General features: G+C 37.8%; 1 protein-coding gene across 7 annotated transcripts in view; it reads right to left on the bottom strand.

Moving 5' to 3' along the window:
- The window catches only part of RALGAPA2 (Ral GTPase activating protein catalytic subunit alpha 2), a 346,401-nt gene that overhangs the window by 177,688 nt on the left and 146,937 nt on the right, over positions 1-21,776 (bottom strand). For all 7 annotated transcript variants that reach the window (XR_010917130.1, XM_067532894.1, XM_067532900.1 and 4 more), the window contains 3 exons: positions 19,897-20,090; positions 19,195-19,293; positions 18,715-18,870 (listed from right to left, as the gene is read on the bottom strand). Coding sequence is in view for 6 of the 7 variants with exons in the window: in XM_067532894.1 (XP_067388995.1) it covers positions 18,715-18,870; positions 19,195-19,293; positions 19,897-20,090 (449 nt within the window). In the remaining variant the exon portion in view is untranslated. The remainder of the gene's footprint in view (positions 1-18,714; positions 18,871-19,194; positions 19,294-19,896; positions 20,091-21,776) is intronic.

Consider the following 21,776-nt stretch of genomic DNA (forward strand, 5'->3'; position numbering starts at 1 on the left):
AAACCCTCTCATCTAAATACGCAGACTATCTTAATAGACATAAATGACAAATAATTTGTATCACTAATGTACATTCACTTTTTCTAAGCCTGGTCTGGACACACCTGTAAAAATGAAAAGAAGAAATGAAGTAAAAATGTAACCCTTAACTTTTCAGACTACAGCTGTGCAGCTCTTTGTTGGCTTACACTTTCTATATGAAGAAGCATATCCTATCTCTCTGTGTTGAAATTTAATCACCAAGTACATCTGCTAACTCAGCAAGGTTTCTTTTCTAGGTTTTAGTTTTATTCTTAACTTCATAAAAGTAAAACATGGGGCAAGTGCAATACTTTCCTATTACTTTAAAGCTGGAGTTTTCACTGAGCATTTCTGAAATAATATTCTTTATAAATATTCTCTAATATATTTTCTATCTTAAACTCATAGCTCCAAAATGGGCTACTTAATTAAGTTGATACTGCATCCATGAAATCTAATTGTTAAACTTTCAAATTTTTATGGAATTAAACTCAAAAGTTTGGAATGTTGTATAATCCATTTATCCCCATCTCAAACATTCCCCTTTGTCCAGTGATCATATATTATCTATTATTATACTAAGTATGTTCACCAATGTGTTGTGGCACGAGGCAGAGGATCTCTGAGGGAAATTTACACTAATCAGCTGGGGGTTCTTTAAAACAGTGGTTCTCAACCAGGGGTACACATACCCCGGGGAGTACACTGAGGTCTTCCCGGGGGTACATCAACTCATCTAGATATTTGCCTAATTTAACCATAGGCTACATAAAAAGCACTAGTGAAGTCAGTACAAACTAAAATTTCATACAAACAATGACTTGTTTATACTCTATATATTATTTGCTATATATGTATTATGCTCTATATATTATACACTGAAATGTAAGTACGATATTTATATTCCAATGGATTTATTTTATAATTATATGGTAAAAATGAGCAAGTAAGCAATTTTTCAGTAATAGTGTGCTGTGATACTTTTTTATTTTGTGAGATTTTGTAAGTAAGTAGTTTTTAAGTAAGGTGAAACTTGGGGTTCACAAGACAAATCAAATTCCTGTAAGGGGTACAGTAGTCTGGAAAGGTTGAGAGCCACTGCTTTAAAAGAATCTCTCCTTTCAACGTTAAAAAGAAAAATCTTTATATCTAGATAATGAAGTAATTCTGCCAAACAAAACAAAAGCAGTTTTTTTTTTCAGATGAAAATTCATAGGAAGAGTTTCAAATGGCAGTTAGATATTCAATGCACACTGAAAGTGCGCCTTAAACTAGTTGGTGCAGTTCTAGCCATAAACAGCAAGAAGTGAGCCATGAAACCTGTGAAGATTTGATTAAAGAACAAATCATCATCTAAAAGATGGAAATGTTCATCCAGACCTCTTCTGTCCGTAAATTTCAAAGAACTGATCTGCTCATAAGATTTCTAGTACTTCTGATTTCAGATGACACCAGGAAATCACAGAGCTGTGTGAAATGCATCTTTATTAAGGTTCGTAAAATAATAAAAAATGGTTTCTTACCACAGTAAATATGGATCTTTGAATATACAGAGGCAACCCTCTCAAACACTTCGGAGGATCTATACCTTTCTGGACCCCTTCTCCGACTTTTTGGAAGACCTGTGTGCCCTAATGCTTTGGGAATCATTTAGAAAACCAAACCCATTGAAGCTACAGGTATATCTTCCTGTGGTACTGGATGTTTGGTGCCAAAATCATAAAAGGGCCATACCGCACCCATCACCTCTGACCCTTTTGTAAAATCCCTATGGCACCAGAAGATGGGAAGGTGGCTAGGTAGTGTGAGTATGCAGAGGCAAAATTTTCAAAGAAATAGTTATTATGGTAAATAACCATTTTTTCCTTCTTTGTGGTGGCCTCTGAATAATCCTACTTATGGAAGTGTAGTGAGCAATATAACCCTCAAGAACTGCTAATAATTAAGCAAGAAAGAATAGATGTAGATGTCAAGCTGAGAAAGCCATACTCTGCAAATGTGTGCGGAGAACTCCAGGTAGGAGTCCTGCAGATTTCTATGATGAAAACATTAGGAATGCATGCCATCAATCCCATCTTAGCAGTGGTAGTAAGCTCAAAGACCGAGAGCTACTGACTTCCTTGCTAAAGCATAATGTGTCTCAAAAGACATCCTATTCTACTTAGATAATTGTTCAGTGTAAACAGTATTTAAAATGTCTACATGCCTTAATCCTTCCCAAATAAAAACTAAAAGCTCTCTTGAAATCTAGGATATGCCAGATAGTTTTCCTTCAAACAAGAATGAGGTTGTAGGAACACCACCAGAAGATCAATGGTCTCATGGAGGTGGAACTCACACACCTTTTTAGTATAAACTTGGGCTGAAGACATGGAACACCTGCACGATACCATGTCTCTGCATGATACCATGAAAGAAGGATCAGCCTTTAAAGCCTGTAATGCACAGTTTTTCCAGATGTAATTACAGTTAAAAACAGTGGCCAGATTCACAGTTGGAGCAAACTGGCATAGCTCTATACAAGACAATGGAATGGGATTTCTGACCTTTTGGAAGCATTTAAAAAGACATTTCAGATGACTAAAAACAGTACAGTCATCTACTGGCAGAAGATACATTGAACAAGTAGATAAGTGCACTTTGAAAGAAAAGAGGGGGCTGCTAACAATAGAACAAAATAAAGTATACAAACACAGAGCATGAAGAAACTTCTCTGGTGTACACAGAGGGAAAAAAATGACTCATAACATTTAAGCATTGGTGACTTTCTAGACTGCAGCAGACTCTCACGTGGAATCTCCTAAAGAGCATGTCATGTGAGAATTGGACAACGTCTTATGTTTCAGCCCACAAACTGGGACAAATCCAGATCAGACCTTGACAGTTTTTCTGATAGCTGGTTCGATGATACTGATAGAAGAAATGACAGAAGGAGGTCTATGAATGGCCAGTCCCACTTCTTCTACAGCAGATCCACCACGTACTGTTCCAGGAAACACTCATGTTATCTCTGAAGCTTGTCACTGGGGTTCACTGCTAGCACATTCTTTTTGCTACCCAGATGGAGAGTTATTAGATGCACTTGATGAGGCAAACCTATTGCTTCCTGACAGGGTTTTTGGGAGTCAGCACCAGATTGTTTATTGATATAATACATAGATCTTGTGCTGTCTGTTTGCCCTTAAACAAAACCCTTAAATGGAAGAAAATCTTTTAGAGCCCACCTTTTACAACTTTCAGATCCAAAACATTTAAATGGTATTCCGTCTCCCACACATTCTACTGAGTACGAACTGTCAAGCTCCTGGAGGACGAGTTTCCCAGCTCTAATTGGTGATAGTGATTATCACAGGAGTTGTGGGTGAAGGATTGAAACTTTCAACACATTATCTGGAAGCTCCCACCAATGGAAGGTAATAAGGCTTTCAGAGGAAGACGTGCTGGAGCTGCCATGTCAGCCACATTTGGGGTGAATTTTGTTGCCTGAGATGAATCGCAGTACTTGGTCAAGGCCTTGGTGAAACAGAAATGCCAAAGGAAAAACACCCTGAACTGATGTTTGATCCCCCACGTAAAAGTGGAGGGTTTTTTGTGAGATTAAGAAAGTAACAGTTTAAATCAACAGCCACAATCCAACCGGGGTTAGAATCATAGAAGCGAGTATCAGCATATAGAATTTAAATCTTTTGGAGAAACTGCTTAGTTTCCAGGAGGTCATCTGGTATAAAGAAGTACCATGAATAAAAAGCCTATCCTTTTGCCTCTGAGTTGCTGAGGAATGTCTATGGCTCCCATTCTTAAGAAATGTACTTCTAATCTGAACAATTTTGGAGGAGAAATCACTGATAAGGAAGGATTTGAAGGGTACATGCAGTGGAACTGGATCATATTTTGATCAAAACTGAATGGTCTCTAGTACTGCATAAAATAGGAATTCCATCTCAAGACACCAGGAAGCAACCTCCAAAGAGGGGATGGCAAGGGAAGGAAACAGGTTTAAAACTGTTTATGGGAACATGGGCAATATCAAATTTGAGGCCTTCCTCAGAAATTATTACTGTGTATTAACATCCTCAACTCCATTAAATGAGGTGTTTCTCCCTCTATTGGAATAACTAAAGTAGACACAGAGTATTTAATTTGCTACAAAAGAGGAGAATCCTAACAGTTTCCATTGAATCAAGTATTAAGAAAAATATTCTAGTAGTGCAGTGGTTCTCAAACTTATTTGATCAGGCTCCCCTGCTCTGCGCCTGTAGTCATTTACATCCTCCTCCCCACCCCACAAGTACATATACCGCCACCCAGCTCTGAAGGCAGAATGGAGAGCAGCAGTTGCTAGCTAGGTACCCAGCTCTGAAGACAGTGCAGAAATAGGGGTGGCAATACAAAAAGTGATATTTGTAAATATCGCTTTTCACAGCAGACTTAGTACCCCATTGCCACCCTTACTTCTGCACTGCTGCTGCCACCTGGGGCTGACAGCCAGAGCCTGACCGCCTTCCGGTGAAGGAATGTGAGGCGGGAGGAGAAAAGCCTGAGCCTGGGATGCCTCATGGTGAGGGATTAAGAGGGAATGGAGGGAGGGAGGAAGAGGCCCGAGCCCAGGGCTCCAGGTGTCCCCTTTATCCCTGCCTCCCAGGTGTGCACGCCCCTTCTGCATGAGCTCCAGCCAGACGGGGCTAAAAGTCAGAGTTCTTTTAAAAAAAGCACACAGCTCACGCCTCCCTTCACACAGTCCCATGCCACCCTTGGGAGGCCCATCCCACAGTTTGAGAACCGCTGTTCTAGTGTATCATCTTTTCAGGATTCTTCAGAGTATTATGCAATCAAGCCCAGAATTTAGATGTTAGTAACAGTTAAAAGAGTACCACACAATTTGCTTAGCAAACAAAGATTTACATTTAATACACATAAACATCATACACAGCATTTGAAATACTCTTAAATAATTTAAAACAAATACTAACATACCCCTACTGTGGCAGACATGGAATGAAACACTGGGCTTGATTCTGTGTACATTGAAATAAATAGCAAAATTGCCACAGACTTCAGTGGTGCAGCATCAGGTGCATAATGCAGCACAACATAAGGTTTTAGCACAACTTTTACATGTCTGTACATTAGCACACAAAAAGCATTTTCTTTGCCTTCTGATCTTCTTTCAGAGGTTCATTTTTCATTTTGTATTGTGGCCTAAAAGGTAGCATGTCACCTGTATTCTTTAGATCCTGAAAGGAGACAGGAGCATTTTTCATTTGAAATCCTCACACTTCCGTCTTGTCAACAAACAAAAGACTGGTGGCTCCTTCTAGCTAGCAACATTCACTCATTTGTTAATAGGAACATAGGAATCCCCACAGTGGATCAGACTTGTCCCCACATTACGTCTCATCCTAATTTTTAGTAATTTGGGATTAGTTTAACTCTGAAGCATGAGGTTTAATATTCCTTCCAAAATTTCTATTAATAATTAATTATAAATCTGGATTTTATTATCTGTGTAAGTATCCAATTGTTTTTTGATCTTGCTAAGATTTTACCTCAATTCCATCCTGTGTCAATGGTTCCGCATTCTAATTACATGTTGTGTGAAAAAATATTTCCTTTTATCAGTTTTGAATTTATCACCTTTTAATTTCACTGAATGGCCTTGTTCTTGTGTTATGAGACAGGGAATAGAGAACTCCCAATCTACCTTCTCTAGACCTTTCATTATTTTATATACATTTATAACATCCCCTCCCATTCATTTCCTCTCTAAAATGAACAATCCCAATCTTTTCTATCTCTCTTCATATGAGAGTTTTCCCAGGCATTTGATCATTCTCATCACCATTCTCTGAACCCCCTTAATCCTGCAATATCCTTTAAGAGACAGGGTGACCAGTACTGCGCACAGTATCCAGATGAGGCTGTCTACATCACTGAATTTATATAATAGCATGATAACTATATTATTCTCCATCTCATTACTTATGTATCTTAATATCTTTTCAGCAGTGAACTTCATTTGCCATTGTGTTGTCCTATTTACCTGGCTTGATAAAGTGCTCTCTGGTCATGACCAACTTAAAAGAACATTGCATCATCTGCATATTTTGCTATCTCACTGCTCACTTCCCTTTCCACATTTTTATAGGCAAAAGCTGGGAGTGCCACCTGTACTTAAGGTTGCCATTTATGACTCTTCAGTTTCTTATAATTTTCTGAACTTTAACTGTTAGAGGGATGAAATTTTCCGTGATGGATGAGCCTCAGGGTGAATTTTGGGTGCGGGAGAGAAAGGGGGAGAATTTCAGCAGAAGTTGTTTAGCTGTTCCCGAGAATGAGATTAGAGGAAAATATATTGTTTTGCCCAAGTTAAAAAAATTCTTACAACCATTTTGCGGAGAAATTCTAGTGTCTCCATGCTTAAGAGCAGCGACTTGAAACTTGGAAGAGGAAAAAAAAGTCCTAGTGTCAGGGATGTGCCTTTTGCTGCTTCCACAAAAAATGGCTCAAATTTCATCAAATTATAAGACATTGAAAAATCTCAGTTCCCATGTGCTCAATAGAAGACAGGTTAGCAGCTAAATTCTTTGAAGAATCAATCTTCATTAAGCATGCTACAGCCCAGGAGTGCAGAGTTGAGCAGGACATTCCCTGCAATTGCTGCTCCTGGCTGCTGCGGTGCTAGGCACCAGAACTGAGACTCCCTCCTGTCCATGCCCCTCCTGGGCCCACACAAGGGGAAGAAGCTGGATTCAAATGCAGAGGCCACAAGAGCTGGCCTCAGGAAGGGATGTGGGAGAGCACAGAGCAGAGGGAATTGACTGGGACTAAGAGTCAGGGGAAGTGCAGTGACTGGGTCTAGAATCTAATAGTGGGTGTGGAAACTGGGACTGAGAGCCAAGGTAAATTGGGGATAATATCACCACTTCACCATGCAGAGGTGGTGTGAAAATAAATTTATGAATGTTTGTGAAGCTCTCTGCTAATATAACAATAAGCTCCACAGAAAAGCTATCAAAAATGAATAATTCTGTATTCAGAACAGAGTTTGAATAATGTACAATAAATAAATCACAGAACTACATACTGATCAGTGAGGAAATAACAAAATATTGAATAGCTGGTCTTCTCATGAGCATCATTGCAGAGGCAACCCTAATTCTGGCCTATCTGCAGATTTGAGAGTTGTCTTTGCCACCTTATCTTTTTTTTTTTAAACATTGTGGGTGTATGTGTGTGTAATTCATTAATATAGTTAACACAGGACCTAGTGCAGATTTTTGAGGCACCCCACTGTTAACCTTTGGCCATGATGAAAACTGACCATTTAATCCTACTCTTTGTTTTGTCTTTGGCCTATGGCAATATTTTGCCTCTCACCCCATGACTATGTAATTTCTTTTGTAGCCTCATGTGAGGGATCTTGTCAAAAGCCTTTTGAAAGTCTAAATTATGTCCACTGCTTCTCCTTTATCCAGTACTTCACTGACACATTCAAAAATTCTAATAGAGTAATGAGACATGATTTTCCTTTGCAGAAATTGTGTTGGCTAGACACTATCAAATCATGATCTTCCAAGTGTTTTATTATTCATTTTTAATTATTTTAACAGGTCATTCATTCTCCTCAGCTTGTGTGGTCAGACAGGAGTTTTTGCTTAAGACCAAAGTGCGACAGGTTTTGACCATGCTCCTGGCCTCACAAGAAGTCCACTAGGACTCTCAAGAACTCCTATATTTATCAGGTCTTTCATCATCCTTGAACTGCGGATGCTTAAGACATGTATAACTACCAGCCCATAGTAGGGGTTTCTATACAGCTTCAAGAAAACTACTGATCATGCTTAGTACCTAGATCTGGGTGAAAATGTTTAAATGAATTGCTTTTTCACTGAAAAAAATGCATTATTTGCATTGGAACACAAAAAAAATTCATTTCAAGTCAACTCAAAACATTGTGGTCAATTCAAAATGATTTTTTCCCCCAATTTTTTCAATTTGAAGAAAAAAAACCAAAACAAAAAACTGTTTGGGTTTGAATCAGACTGGATTTTTTTTCGGTTCAGCCCCCCAAACTCAAAAATCTATTATTCACTAAGCTCTAGTAATAATTACCATAGACTACTTCTGGGTTTTTCTGAGCACTTTTAACTGAATTCCGCTACCTGCAATTTGCTCTCTGCACACATGTAGAAAAACAAATGATTCAAACAAATCCATTCCTCCTCCCCTTCTTTGAGCTTACTAAAAAGAAGTTCAGTATAAAGCATGTTGAGTACAATGACATATCAGCCCAATGTGGTCTTTATCGGTCTATAAAAATTTCAAGTTATAAGGCGGGAGGGTATTTCCACACCGTATGTTATGACTAATTCTTATTTTCCACTATACAGTATGATTTCTCTAGTCTGAAAAAAGGTGATGCAATTGTTGCATAGGATTGTTCATGTCTTCGTACAGGGATGTTTGTTATTAGAGGCAGGTTTGACCAAATTACAGGCCTCTCAGTTACATCACTCTTTCTTTCTCTTTCTTTCTAAGCTAATTGCTAAATCTTAAACTCAGAATGCCTCTGGGAGCTTTGCATAAAATATTCTCTTACACTGCTCTTTTCTATACCTCGAAAGAGGAGACAAACATTTCCAGCAAGCTAGAAATGTTAAGTCATGTTTGCCATTAATTATATTGTATTACTATATGAACATAAATCAAAAAGATATTTTTTAGTTTTACTCCTTTTCTAGCAATATACAAACATCGATAAGATATAGAGGGAAAAAATTCAAATTCAGCACACACGTAGCCTTCAATAAGGATTGCTATCTTTGCCAGTCTGACTAGAGTTGTTTTAGAAATAAAGTGATAAGGAAGTAAAGACAGCATATGTGCTTTAGCAATGAGGTATCGTCCTTACCAATTTAAGAGTACTGTGGTATGTAGCTATCCAGATATAGAGAATATGCAGATAAATAGGCACATACATCTGGATGTCTGTGCACTGAAAGAAACTCAACTGTTTGTTGTTCAACTAGTATCTGCTTGCTAATATTTTATGTGCTTTCTTTTCTGAAAGAAAGCTGTCAAAACTCTTTGTCATAACGAAAAATCATGCCAGCAATGTTGTGAGCAATTCTTCAACAACAGGTTTGCATGTGTGATACAAGATTTGTGGATTTTTGTTTTTAAATAATGAAACATTTCAGAAAAGGCTTATTACTGGTGCCAACCTGCAAACGGAACCAGAAACTCTTGACTCCACATTTCAATGGAAAGGTCCCTGGGATGTATATTTACTTCATTATACAACCACACAAGAACTTTAGCTCAGTTGTATGGTGGTCCGCAATCTTTGTGCTCTCCCCTCACTGTGAGCTTTGAAGAGCTTTGGGCATTTGTGTTGTGCAACCACCTGAGGATGTGATTATTATTCACAGTATTTTCTTAGACTGTAAGGACTGCCCTCCTGTATGTGTCTGTATAGTGCCTAGAACAATGAGGCTCTGGGTCTATGACCAGAGCCCCTATACGCTACCATAATAGAAATATTAACAGTGATATTACTATACTATATAAAAAATTGCTAGGCATTCATTTAAACAAATCTATTAAATATCACTGACTTGTATTTTTTACCAGTATCTACATTATTAATGCTATATTATGAGTTTTAATAAGTTGCTCTGGTTTTGCACAGTAATTTTTTTTTACGACTAAGGCATCAGTTAGCTCTCTGAGAAGCATGATCTAAATTCTGCCCCAACACCCCTGCATAGTAACATTCCACTGCAGTCAATTTAGGACATTCTGTAGCAGCTTCAGATAAAATTGAAAATTTAGGTTTTTATTGAATTAAATAGGGAAATAAACATGAAAATAAATATCACAATCAACACAATATCACCTCCATTTCAATCTGCTGTTAAATTGAATTGTGTTCTACTGATAAATTTTAAATTTTGAGTGTGCTGTAGATCTTTGTACTGAAAATGCACAACAATTCTATAGAATCCATCAGGGGAAATCAGAATCTTTGGCAGATTAGCAAGGGACAATTGGGGCTTGTGGCACCCAAGCAGCTATGGAAAACATTTGAATCTGTGTGATAACTACATTAACTGAATGTTAAAATAATTGGCAATGAAATAGTTAACGAGATTGATTATGCTAGTTTTATAATTAGATTTCAAAGTTAATACCCCACTGAGCTGAATGGAGTAATTCATATTTCTCAGAGCTTCTGTTTCAGGCTGTCTGAAGACTCAAACAAATATCCCTATATAAGTTTGTACCCATTTCTTCTTTGACAGGCTTTCATCACGACCATAGGGACAGGAACTACTGTTCTTATGAATATTTAGATTCTGGACTACAGTTCTGCAGTAAGGGATGAATTTGCAGGATTATCAAGTACTTAGGGCCCTATTTATTATGCATACTATATGTCCAATGGTATCTCATCCCATTATACAAATATATAAATAAGTAGCATGTTATTAATAAAGTATATAGATTCAAATAATCAAAAGTTTATACAGTAGTATAATATAGTAGTATATTGTAGTTGTGGAGCAGCAGGTGTTAAGACTAAGTACTTTGATATCAGGTTATAATGTTACACCCCAGTTGCTGCAAAATATGCTTGCTGAGTGTACTGTAATTTTTCCAGTTGCAAAACAAAGTTTTCATAAATCAAATCAGTTATTTTCAGCTAATATAACCACCTTCTTTGTAAATATTCTTACATGACTATTTGTAGTAGATTTTATCTTCAGTTTATGAAACAGATCTGAGTTGTTGATCTAGCAGCATGATAATAATCACAGTGGTGACATTCTAATAAATAAAAAATAGTAATAATTAGAAAAAACTCATTTATTCATGAGTTTTGAAAATCAAAAGGAACAAAAAGCAAATGATTCCTCTGAGCAGCTTTTCAGCTAAATTAAAAGTAGACAAAAATAAGAGAATATAGCATGATAGGAAACGTGCAGTCAAGTGCGCCACCAAGGGGCAAAATTCAGCAAGCCACGTAAAAACAAAAGGACACTGTAAACATGTGACAAAACTGAAAAACATTGGAATGGTTTATAACTCAGGATATGCATTCACTATGCAGTCTTGACACCTTGACCAGATTTAAATTCTAGATAGTAAAAATATATCAAAGATATATATTCATATATAAAAGTAAAGAAAAAATGTTAAAGTGGCTCCAAGGGGAAAGTGTTGTCCGGTAAGTAAATTCACTGGTTTTAAAATGCCAGTGAAATTCAACTGTGTGATAGTAAGATACAGTAAAAGAGAAACAAGAACAGTTTATGGTTAGAATACACTGCAGTGAGCATTTCATTTTAAATTTTGGCACTGATTTTTCAAGAAATACAAAACAAAAATTGCAGTGACAAAATGAAAAACAACAAGACATTTAAATTAATATAGTGGTAATTACCAGCACTAGGATAAAGGAATGTAAACATACAGGGCTAGATTTCCAAAACAGCTCAGCATCAACAATGGAGGCCAGATTTTCAAAAGTGCTCAGCACCCAGCAGCTCCCTTGGTTCTCAACAGGAGCTTCTGGGCGATGCGTTTTTTGAACGTCTGACCACTTTGTGTAGGTACCTAAATGGGAGAGAGAATTTCTTTAAAAATGCCCCTCAGCCCCCGTTAAAGCTTCTATTAGTTCTCTTGTTTTGTTTTTACTTTTTGTACTAGGAAGGGCAAGTTCAAGACCACAGTGTCAAAGAATACTAATTATTTTGTTTTTGTAATGTTCATGTAACAGCCATGTTACAGCATTAATGCAACCATGACAAATCAAGTGTTTTCCCCATTTTGTTGCCTTTAGAGAGTTATAGCTGTCTGCAATTCTTTCAACCATTCTGAATAAACTGGACCTGTAATAGTTTAATTCCAATATAATGATTTAAGCAGACATTTGTATTCAGGATGGCACAAAAACTGTTTCTATATTCCTCTAGAAATTTAATAATTGGGGGCAAGAAAAATTATTTTGCATAGCACTTGCCATGCCTAACTAAACCTGCTTTAAATAAATGTTTTGGCACACAATAAAATCAGTTTGATAGTCTCAGGACAAAATCTCAAAGAAATAATGGCATCCTTAGGCTCCTGAATTCAGATGCTGAGGATTTTTCCATGTCAGAATTCTCACATTCCTCTTGAATAATGTCCTTCAAGGATGCGCTCTCAATGGAAGGGCTCTCTCCCCACTAATCATATGAATACATTTTTAGAAGATTTACTGATATCCCCATAAAAAACATGGAAAACCATTTTTAGAGATGTTCCATTTTGTTTAAAATATCTTACTTCCTGTACTTTTACACTATGTATATTTGCACGAAAACAGAAACTTAGTTTAAGAGAAGATCTGTTTCTGTTGCCTATTCCTCATGTTAATCCATAATCTCTTAATATCACTCCTTTCCTGATTTCCCACTGATTTATTGCTCAGCTTTTCACCAAGATTTAACACAGGAGCTAGAAATCGTATTTATGCAAGCAACACAAGTAAGCAGAATCACAATGGTGGCTCATAGTCATCCTGTGATCAACCAATACACTCAGGTCTTTCTCCTCCATTATTACTTCCAATTTATACGTCCCCACCTTATAGCAAAAAGTCTTGTCGTTAGTCCCCAAATGCATGACCTTGCACTTTGCACTATTAAATTTCATCCCATTTCTATTACTCCACTTTACAAGGTCATCCAGATCTTCTTGTATGATATTCCGGTCCTCCTCTGTATTGGCAATACCTCCCAACTTCGTGTAATCTCTAATTTTATTAGTGCACACTCACCTTTTGTGACAAGGTCAGTAATACAAATGTTAAATAAAATTGGTCCCAAGACTGATCCCTGAGGAACTCCATTCGTAACCTCCCTCCAGCCTGCCAGTTCACCTTTCAGTATAACTCGTTGTAGACTCCCCTTTAACCAGTTCCTTATCCACCTTTCAATTCTCATATTAATCCCCATCTTCTCCAATTTAACTAATAATTTCCTATGTGGATGAAATCCAGGTAGATTAGATCTACTGCATTTCCTCTGTCTAAAAATCAGTTATCTTCTCAAAGGAGGAGGAGATCAGGTGGTTTGGCACTATCTATCTTTTGTAAAACCATGTTGTATTTTATCCCAATTACCATTAACCTCTATGTCCTTAACTACTTTCTCTTTCAAAATTTGTCCCAAGACCTTGCATATAATTGAAACCTGTAGTTTCCTGGATCACTTTTTTTCCCTTTCTTAAAAATAGGAACTATATTAGAAATTCTCCAGTCATAGCTTGGCTTTTGGCAGTTCTCACTTAATCCCTACACTTTTTGACCTCCACCCAGATGACCCCTCCCATCTTTCATATTTTGTAGGCTTTCTGCTTTCTCTTAATCACCTGTTTGAGATGCTTGCTCATCCAGCCTGGTCTACAACCTCTCTCTACACATTTTTTTCCTCTTGCTTGGGATGTAGACTTCAGATACTTCAAGTCAAAGTTTCAAAAAAGAAGTCCAAGCCTCCTCCACATTCAGATCCTTGAGTTCTTCAGTCCAGTCCACCTCCCTGACTAATTCCCTTAATTTTTCAAGTTAGCCCATTTTAAATCCAGGACCTTAAGTTGCAGATTTATTTTTGTTTATCCTTCCACTTAGTTTAAACTGAATTAGCTCATAAACACTTGATTCAAGGTTGCCCCCTACAACCAGTTCTTCTATGAGGTCCTCATTACTCACCAATACCAAATCTAAAATGGCATCACCTCTTGACAGTTCAGCAACTATTTGGTGAATAAATCTGTTAGCGACCATATCCACAAAAATATTGGCCCTATTACTAGTAGTAGTTCTTGTCCTCCAATCTATAGCTAGGAAGTTAAAGTCTCCCATAATCACACAATTCCCAGTAGTATTTATTTAGTTAAAAATATTAAAGAGGTCTTAATCTATATCCAAATTGGATCCTGGGGGTTTGTAGCATACCCCAAACATTAGCTAAGGAGAACCTCTAGTAACTTTCTTCCCCCAAGTGATTTTGCCCCAAACAGACTGTCTTATCCATTCCATCACTTCTAATTTCTTTATAGTCTACCTCATCATTAATATACAATGCTACTCCAACGCCTTTGTCTTTATTTCTGTCTCTCCTGAGCAACACATACCCTTCAATACTTGTACTCCAGACATGATTACGATTCCATATATTTCTGTTATCCCTGTAATATCTGGTTTCACTTCCTGCACCAGTAGTTCTAGTTCCTTCATTTTGTTACCCAGGTGTCTTGCATTGGTATACAAATATCTTAATTGTTGCTGCTGGATTTCACTCACATTCCTCGCCTGATTGGGTACAGTCATTCTACTGCCAGTATCGCCTACCTGACTGTTAGCTTAATTGGTATTGGCACTATCTTTCTTCTTAAGTCCATTCTCCTAAATACTGCTGTTCCTTTCTTACTAGACTTTGCTCCCTCTCAATCAGGTGTGGAGATTACATGAGCATCTCCCAACTGTCTCCCCCAAGTTCCTAGTTTAAAGCTCTTTTAATCAGTTGTGCCAGCCTCCATCCCAGAAGTCTATTTCCCTCCCTACACAGGTGGAGTCCATCCTACGGGAACAGTCCTCTGTTCTAAAGGATAAAGTTCTTTAGAGAAAGGAACCTGTTGAGAGAGATAAGCTCTGCCTATTATCGAATCCAGAAACAGTCCTATAAAAAAAGAATTTGTTGTGCAGGAGTAAAAAAATCAATTTTTTAAGATTTATCTGCAAGCTTAGACATCAAAATAGTGAAGTTTTTGTTTGACCTGTCAACCAAATCTGATATGACCGACCTTTGAGGAGCCAGTCATCAAGGTAGGGAAAGATGTATTCCTAGATGATGGAAATAGGCAGCTCTGACTGCCATGATCTTTAAACTACCCTTGAGGTGGATGACAGGCTAAAGGGTGGTAGGACTCTATACACTACTAATAATTGTGACTGAATGTGAAATGAAGAAATCTTTTGTTAGAGGCATGAATCATTATGTGGAAGTAGGCCTCTTTCAGGCTGAGTGTCTCAAGCCTGTTCACTGATTCCAGGGAGGGAACTGTAGCTAGTAGAGACACCATCCTGAATTTCAGATGTCTGACAGGCTTGTTCAATTGTCTGAGATCTAGTAACGGCCCCTGAGTATCAGAAAATATCTTGAATAGAACTTTTTTCCCCTGTGTAGAAGTGGAACTCGTTCTATGGCTCCTAGACTTAGGAGACATGAGCTCTCCTGTGTTGGCACTGATTGTGAGAGGGGTCCCTGAACAGGGACGGAGAAAGGGGGTGGGGTGGGATGGAGATAAACTGGATAGTGTAACACAATGTAATGGTCTCCAATACCCATTTGTCCAATGTTATATCTTCTCATGTTTGATGGAATAGAGAGAAGGGTGCCCAAACTGAGGCGGGGGATTGTGTCATGCAGCTGAGAAATCCTGGTCAGTAGGTGGTTTGGACTCAAACCATCAAAAGTAATGTTTGGATGATGTTGATGGCTGGGATTAAGCCATCGATGTAGCTGTAAGGCTTCTTTTTTGAAAATCGAGCTCTTAGCTGGTGTCCCACAGAAGGAGGAAAATTGAGCAGGGTGGGATCTTTGTGACGACTGAGACATAATACATTTTCTCTTATTTGTAGGTGTGTATATCACTAAAGACATAAGCGTGTATAAAGCAAATTGTCTTTGGAGTCCGTGAAGAGCTTGTGGCCATCAAAAGGTAAACCTTCCACATTCGACTATACTTCCTGTGGAAACTCAGATAGCTGGAGTCAAAAAGCTTGTTTCATAACTACTGCAGTGGAAACAGATCTGGCTGAAGTCCACCCCATCAAGTGAAGCCTTCAGTGATGTTTTGCCAAAAGCTGATCCTCCTTTATTATGGTGCTAAACTGCTTGTGTGTTCCTGTGGCAAATGGTCAATAAAAGCATTAAACTTCTTATAGTTCAAGCAGTCATATTTTGACATCAGTGCTGGTGATTAGCTATTCTGAACTGTAATGTTGCTGATGCCCTTACAACCAAAAAGGTCCAGCCTTTTCTGGTCCTTATTATAAGGTGTGGTTTTTTGGGTATGTTGCCTGCCACTTTCATTTACTGCATCCATGACCAGAGAATTTGGTGCTTGGTGAGAAAATAAAAACTCGGAATCTGTGTCCAGTACAAAGTGTGTGTGTGTGTGTGTGTGTGTGTGTGTGTGTGTATATATATATATATATATATATATATTTTTTTTTTTTTTTTTTTTTAAATCAGCTCGCTTGCATGCAGGGTGGGCCTTTGCTGCACAGGTGATCTTGGCTGGCTCAAGAAGGGCTTTGTTAATTGGCCTCTTGCACTAAGGTAGAAGTGTGCAATACGGGAATCCTAGACTTCTTCCAGGGGAATCTGCAGGGTGTCAGGGACCCACTTCATCAGGTCCTGGAATTGTCTTAAGTCATCAGCTAATCATGGGAGTGATGGTATGACTGCCTCATCAGGTAACGATGACAAGATGTTTGTAAGGAGGTAACCTTCTTATCCACTCTTGCCTCTTGCTTCTCAAAGGTCCTCTAGCTCAGAGTGGAAAGGAGGGATGGACAGTACCAGGGAACAAGGTCTTCTGTGTTCCTCATAGGACTGAATCAGAGTCCCGCAAAATTGCTGGTGATACATTGCCCATGGATCCCATTAAGGCGAAAGAGATGGACCATAAGGCATGGGGGGAGGTATCCAATATTGGCATCCCAAGTGTTATTAGCCAGGGGCCTGTTATCTTGCCTTTGTTGCATTTGCATAGGGGAATAACGTCTCCTGAAATATACTGGAAAGCCTTGAACAGAAAATTCAGAGTCTGAGTCAGAATGCTCCTCCACATATTATATCATAGTTGAAAACCCCTCTTCATGGATAATAGAAGTTGGGGAAGAAGCAATTTTCACAGAAACATGAGCAGACTCAGTAACAGGAGATGTCTGAAGGTCACAAGCCTCAGGGTCATTCGGTACCATGAGGACTTTTGGGTACCAAAATTCCTGTGGTACTGGAAGCACAACAAAGATTGATATAGGCACCGATGATGTTCTGGATACCATTGTCTGAGATGCTGATGTCGGTACCTAGGGGATCGCAGATTCTATTGAAACTGCTCTTTTGGTCATATTAGTCTTCATTATGAAGTCCTTACTACTGAGGTATGGGACTGAATTTATGTCTCCATTACCACTTATGTCAGCAAAATTTATTTCACTCAGGGGTGTGAAAAAAACAGCACCCTGAAAGAGTTTTGCTGGTATAAGTGGCAGTATGCACAGCGCTATGTCAGTGGGAGAGCTTCTGCTCATAGAGGGGGTTTACTATATCGACGAGAAAGCTCTCTCCCGTAGGCATAGAGTGGCTTACGCAAGCAACTGTACAGCGGTGCAGCTGCATCGGTACAGCTGTGCTGCTGTAAGCTAGCTAGTGTAGACATTGCCTAATTTGACATCTTGCAGTACTTTGCAGTACCTGAAGCTCTCAGAACCTCATTAGCACTCCTCTTGGGGCCTGCAGTCTTTTGAGGAGAAACTGCTGTTCTGCTCCTCTCATCCATCTCTTCAGTCTTTGAGTGGGAAGCTCTCTGTACCTCATGCACTGTTGTTGGTATCTCACTCATGGACAGCATCAGAGACATGGGTTTCAATGCCATCTTCACCTTGGAAGTTCTGGTGACCATGATCTTGACATTGACAGGGCACTGACAGAAATTTAGAGCCCCTGTGCAGGGGGTTCCAGGACAGATGCCAGTCTTCAGGCTCACTCCATCATTAAGAGCAGATACTTTATTTCCCTGCTCCTAAAGGATCTTCCCTTAAAAGAAGTGAAGATCTGGCATTTGCTGGGATTATGAGTCTCCCAAACAAACTAATTAACTGGGAGTGCCCGTCACTAACAAAGACTGCTTGTTGCCAAGAAAGGCACCTTTAAACCCAGAAGCCCAGCATCCCAGAAAGAAGAAAATTTGTTATGGCCCCTCAATAAGGGAAAACAAACAAAAAATTATTTCTTTTCTTTCCAAAGAAAATACAACAAATGGGAACAAATGTTCCAACAGTTACACTACAAATTAATAATGCCAAGAATACTAATGAAAGAGAAAAAAGGCACAAACTAAACTCCATTTTTGGCTGAAGGAGACTGAGAAGAAACTGAGGGTGGTTTGCCTGCGCAGGCCTCTATAGCCTCGGTATGGGGCATGAGGATGCATAGGGCGCATGCACGAGCTGAACGGGCACTGCTACCAAAAACCTCTGATCAAAGGCCCTGTGGTGGATGCACAGCTGAAGTAAAGCACCCACAGAGATATTAGTCAAAGAACAACAATTACTCTTACTGATGAAACAAGCAAACCAACAGCATTTTACAAGCTGGAGAGAACAAAATTTAGGAGAACAGAAAAAGGAGGCAAATATACAATACACAGGGAGAAGAATAGTTTAGGCTACAGTATAAATCATTTCAAGTCCATATTTTATTTTAGTTTGTGGTACAGCCATTTCTCCCCAACTCCACAGGTTCAAATTTGCTAATCCAGGCTTCACCATCAAAACAATGTAGTAAATGTGTAAATGCAGTAGTAAACGTAGTAAATGCAATTAAATTATTTTTAAAAGAAAAGTCAAGCTTTTACCTGATCTTCACTAGTTAAGCCAATGTGCATCACGAGGTAAAAATGCACTAGGAAATCAGAATTTGGCAAAACATCTTGGCGCCTAGTCATCATAGCACAGATCAACCTGTATGCTTGAAGTTTGCCTTCCTTATATTCATTTGGCAAGGTTGTTGCCTGAAAAAAGCAAAGAATTTTTAGAATCTCTTCTAGTTACTAAATAATTCAAATCTGTATCTCCTGCAAGATATATTTGCAGCATGCTAATGTATGTAATGTTAGCCAATAAATGTTTTGAAGCCACATTCTAAACATGGATACTCAAGCGTCATTTTGCTGTTTTAGACAAAAGAATAGCTAAAGAGTGGACACTGATTATTTTTCTAATAGATCTAGAACACCAAGGATTGCAGAAAGAAACATCAAAAAAACCACCATTAAATGATTCAATATTGACATGCAGCAAAATTTTACTCTGTGCAGCATTTAAAACTAATTTACCTTGAACAACCATGATGCAAATATTCTGAGAGGTGGAATTAAAACAGGAGGAGAGGGTGTAGACTGATTGTCCAAACTTATAGCAAGGTTGTCCCTTATCTGATTTAAGAAAAATAGAGAGAAGGGATTAACAAAATAACATCTAATACGTTAAAATAAGTATTTACAATACATTATTACTTCCCAGCCTTTCTACTGCCCTCCTGTCTTCCCACCCTCCCTCACTCAAGCGTTCGACCACCTTAACCAAATATTACCATTTAAGGGTGTACTGTGGAATTACATTAATTCCCAACATTTGTGGATTAATTTGTACTTTCAATTCATTGCCTCTTTTTCACTATTTTATTGTCTCGGAATACACTAATTTAAATCCTTTTTGTTACTACTCTGAATTGTCTTTTATTAGGTGTTTTTATTGAAATTCAAACACCCTTTTCTTTATTTAAAATACAATCTTCCCCGCCAAATACCACACTTCATTGCATTCTTCAGTTAAAATTATAGTATCAGTAAAAAAAACCAGAATGAGCAGCTGAAACTCCTTAAATACTCTAATAAATAGTAAATTTTACTACTTAGTAAACTTTTATTAGAATATTCTGTAAATTAATTTTACAGTGTATTTAGTAATCAATCATTTTTATAGCAAATACAAAACCACTCTCTGAATTAGAATAAAATACACATTACAAACTATACCTTTGCCAGTTTGTACCATAGTTCATAGAGATACCCAAAAACTTTGGCATGGATTTTAGGAGACTGGATATTGTTCACATCTCCAAGAATTCCCAAGATCCTCCTCCATAATACAGCTGCAGAATCAGGATGCCAACCTATAAGGTTTCCACCAGCAATTATACTGCAGTCATCAGCAAGGAACTCACTGCTGTCTATAAAATTTTAAAAAAATGGTTTCCCTCAGTTATAAATGCAATGGGTAGTCAGTCTATCTTTTGTCAACAACACACAAACATTCATATAAAACAAAGGAATAATGTTTATGAAAAAAGTTCTGAGCTATGAATTTAAACATTTATTATCCAAAATATATATTCAGAGCAACCTTTCTCAATATCAAAATAAGGAATGTTTTTACAGATAATTGGTAAAATTGCCCCGGTAAGTCATTTTTTTTCCAGGAGATGCACCCATTTTTGGCCCTTTTATATCCTCTAACTTCCTACTGTGAGATATCCTCATCCAGTCTCTCCTTTTCTAATTCCAACATGACTGACATTTTAAACTCAGAAATAAAACATCAAAAAGACATTTAGCTATATGCATTCACTTAGATACAGTGAGTTAGTAATGGGAATAAACAAATGCTTTCTTTACAAGTTTAGGAGTCAAATATGGGAAATTTTGACTCCCATGCAATTAATTTAATTAGGAAAAAATAAACTTTACCTAATACCCCAAGTAATGTGTGATCTTCCCCATTTGGAAAGATTCAAAACAGTGAAATAATGGTTTTCATTATTAAAACACAGACAACTACTTACGAAAATCATGGCTAACAGATTAGGGAACGAAAGGGAAATTGAGCTTCATTAATTATTCTACAGAAGAAACGGGTAATATCTACAGATAATGGCACATTACATGACAGACAAAGAATAATTTATAGTTACTGATGGTCATGTAATTAGAGAAGGTCTTTGTTAGCATTTAACAGCAGTATCTAGAGTCTCCTAAATAATTTTCTCTGGGTTCAAAGTTCAGTTATTTTCTTGCAATGATTTATTCATACCCTGTAGTGATAGTACATACAAAATGTTTACAACTTTTTTTTCCCCCTTTTTTTTCCTTACTTCACTAGGTAGGATTGCCCCTTCAGCACCATTCCCATTTGAACTAGGTTAAGAACACTTATCAATTACTAGCAGAAGCAGACGGCTATATTAAGCATTAGACTGCAAGGGGATGACACACTATTATTAGTAAGCAAACCCTGTAAAACTATTTTTATCACTCAAATCATCATGGAGAAGTTTGGAGATTTTTCTAGATATAAATTAAATCACTCTCAATTAGCAAAAACCCTACAATTCCACTATGCTTATGCCATGGGAATTTAAATGGGTAACAAAGAACATTTATTTGGGAATTAAGATGACTATGATATTAAACAATACAGACAAGGAAAGCAAAAAATTAGGCTCCTACACATGAAGTACTTGACCAGAGCATGGAGACCTGAAATTTCCAGGTCTCAAGCAATATAAAACATACTAATTTGTCAAATACCAATTCATTAGTGGATCTCTGTACCCCAAAACCTTGAGTTGGGATGCAGGAATGACCATGGTAAAAGTTTCAACAGCCCATAACTGTCACCATCAAGGTTGGGAAACACCTATTGTCCTTTAGGGGCAAAGATCAATTTGACCATTAAACAAAAACACATCTTCACAGAGTCCCATCCCAAGGACAAACGAAGACTTTAAAAATCAAAACAAAAAAGAAATTGAGTGTGTGTGGAAAGTGCCAATCATCAGGTATGAACAGCCTTCACTGGTAATATGGTGGCAAAAGCTGCTGCCCTCAACCATTAGTATACACAGGAATGCATGGCT

The sequence above is a fragment of the Emydura macquarii genome, unplaced genomic scaffold, assembly GCF_026122565.2.
Source record: "Emydura macquarii macquarii isolate MOO-44397 ecotype Brisbane River unplaced genomic scaffold, CSIRO-AGI_Emac_v2 contig_3305, whole genome shotgun sequence".
NCBI classification, from domain to species: Eukaryota; Metazoa; Chordata; order Testudines; family Chelidae; genus Emydura; species Emydura macquarii.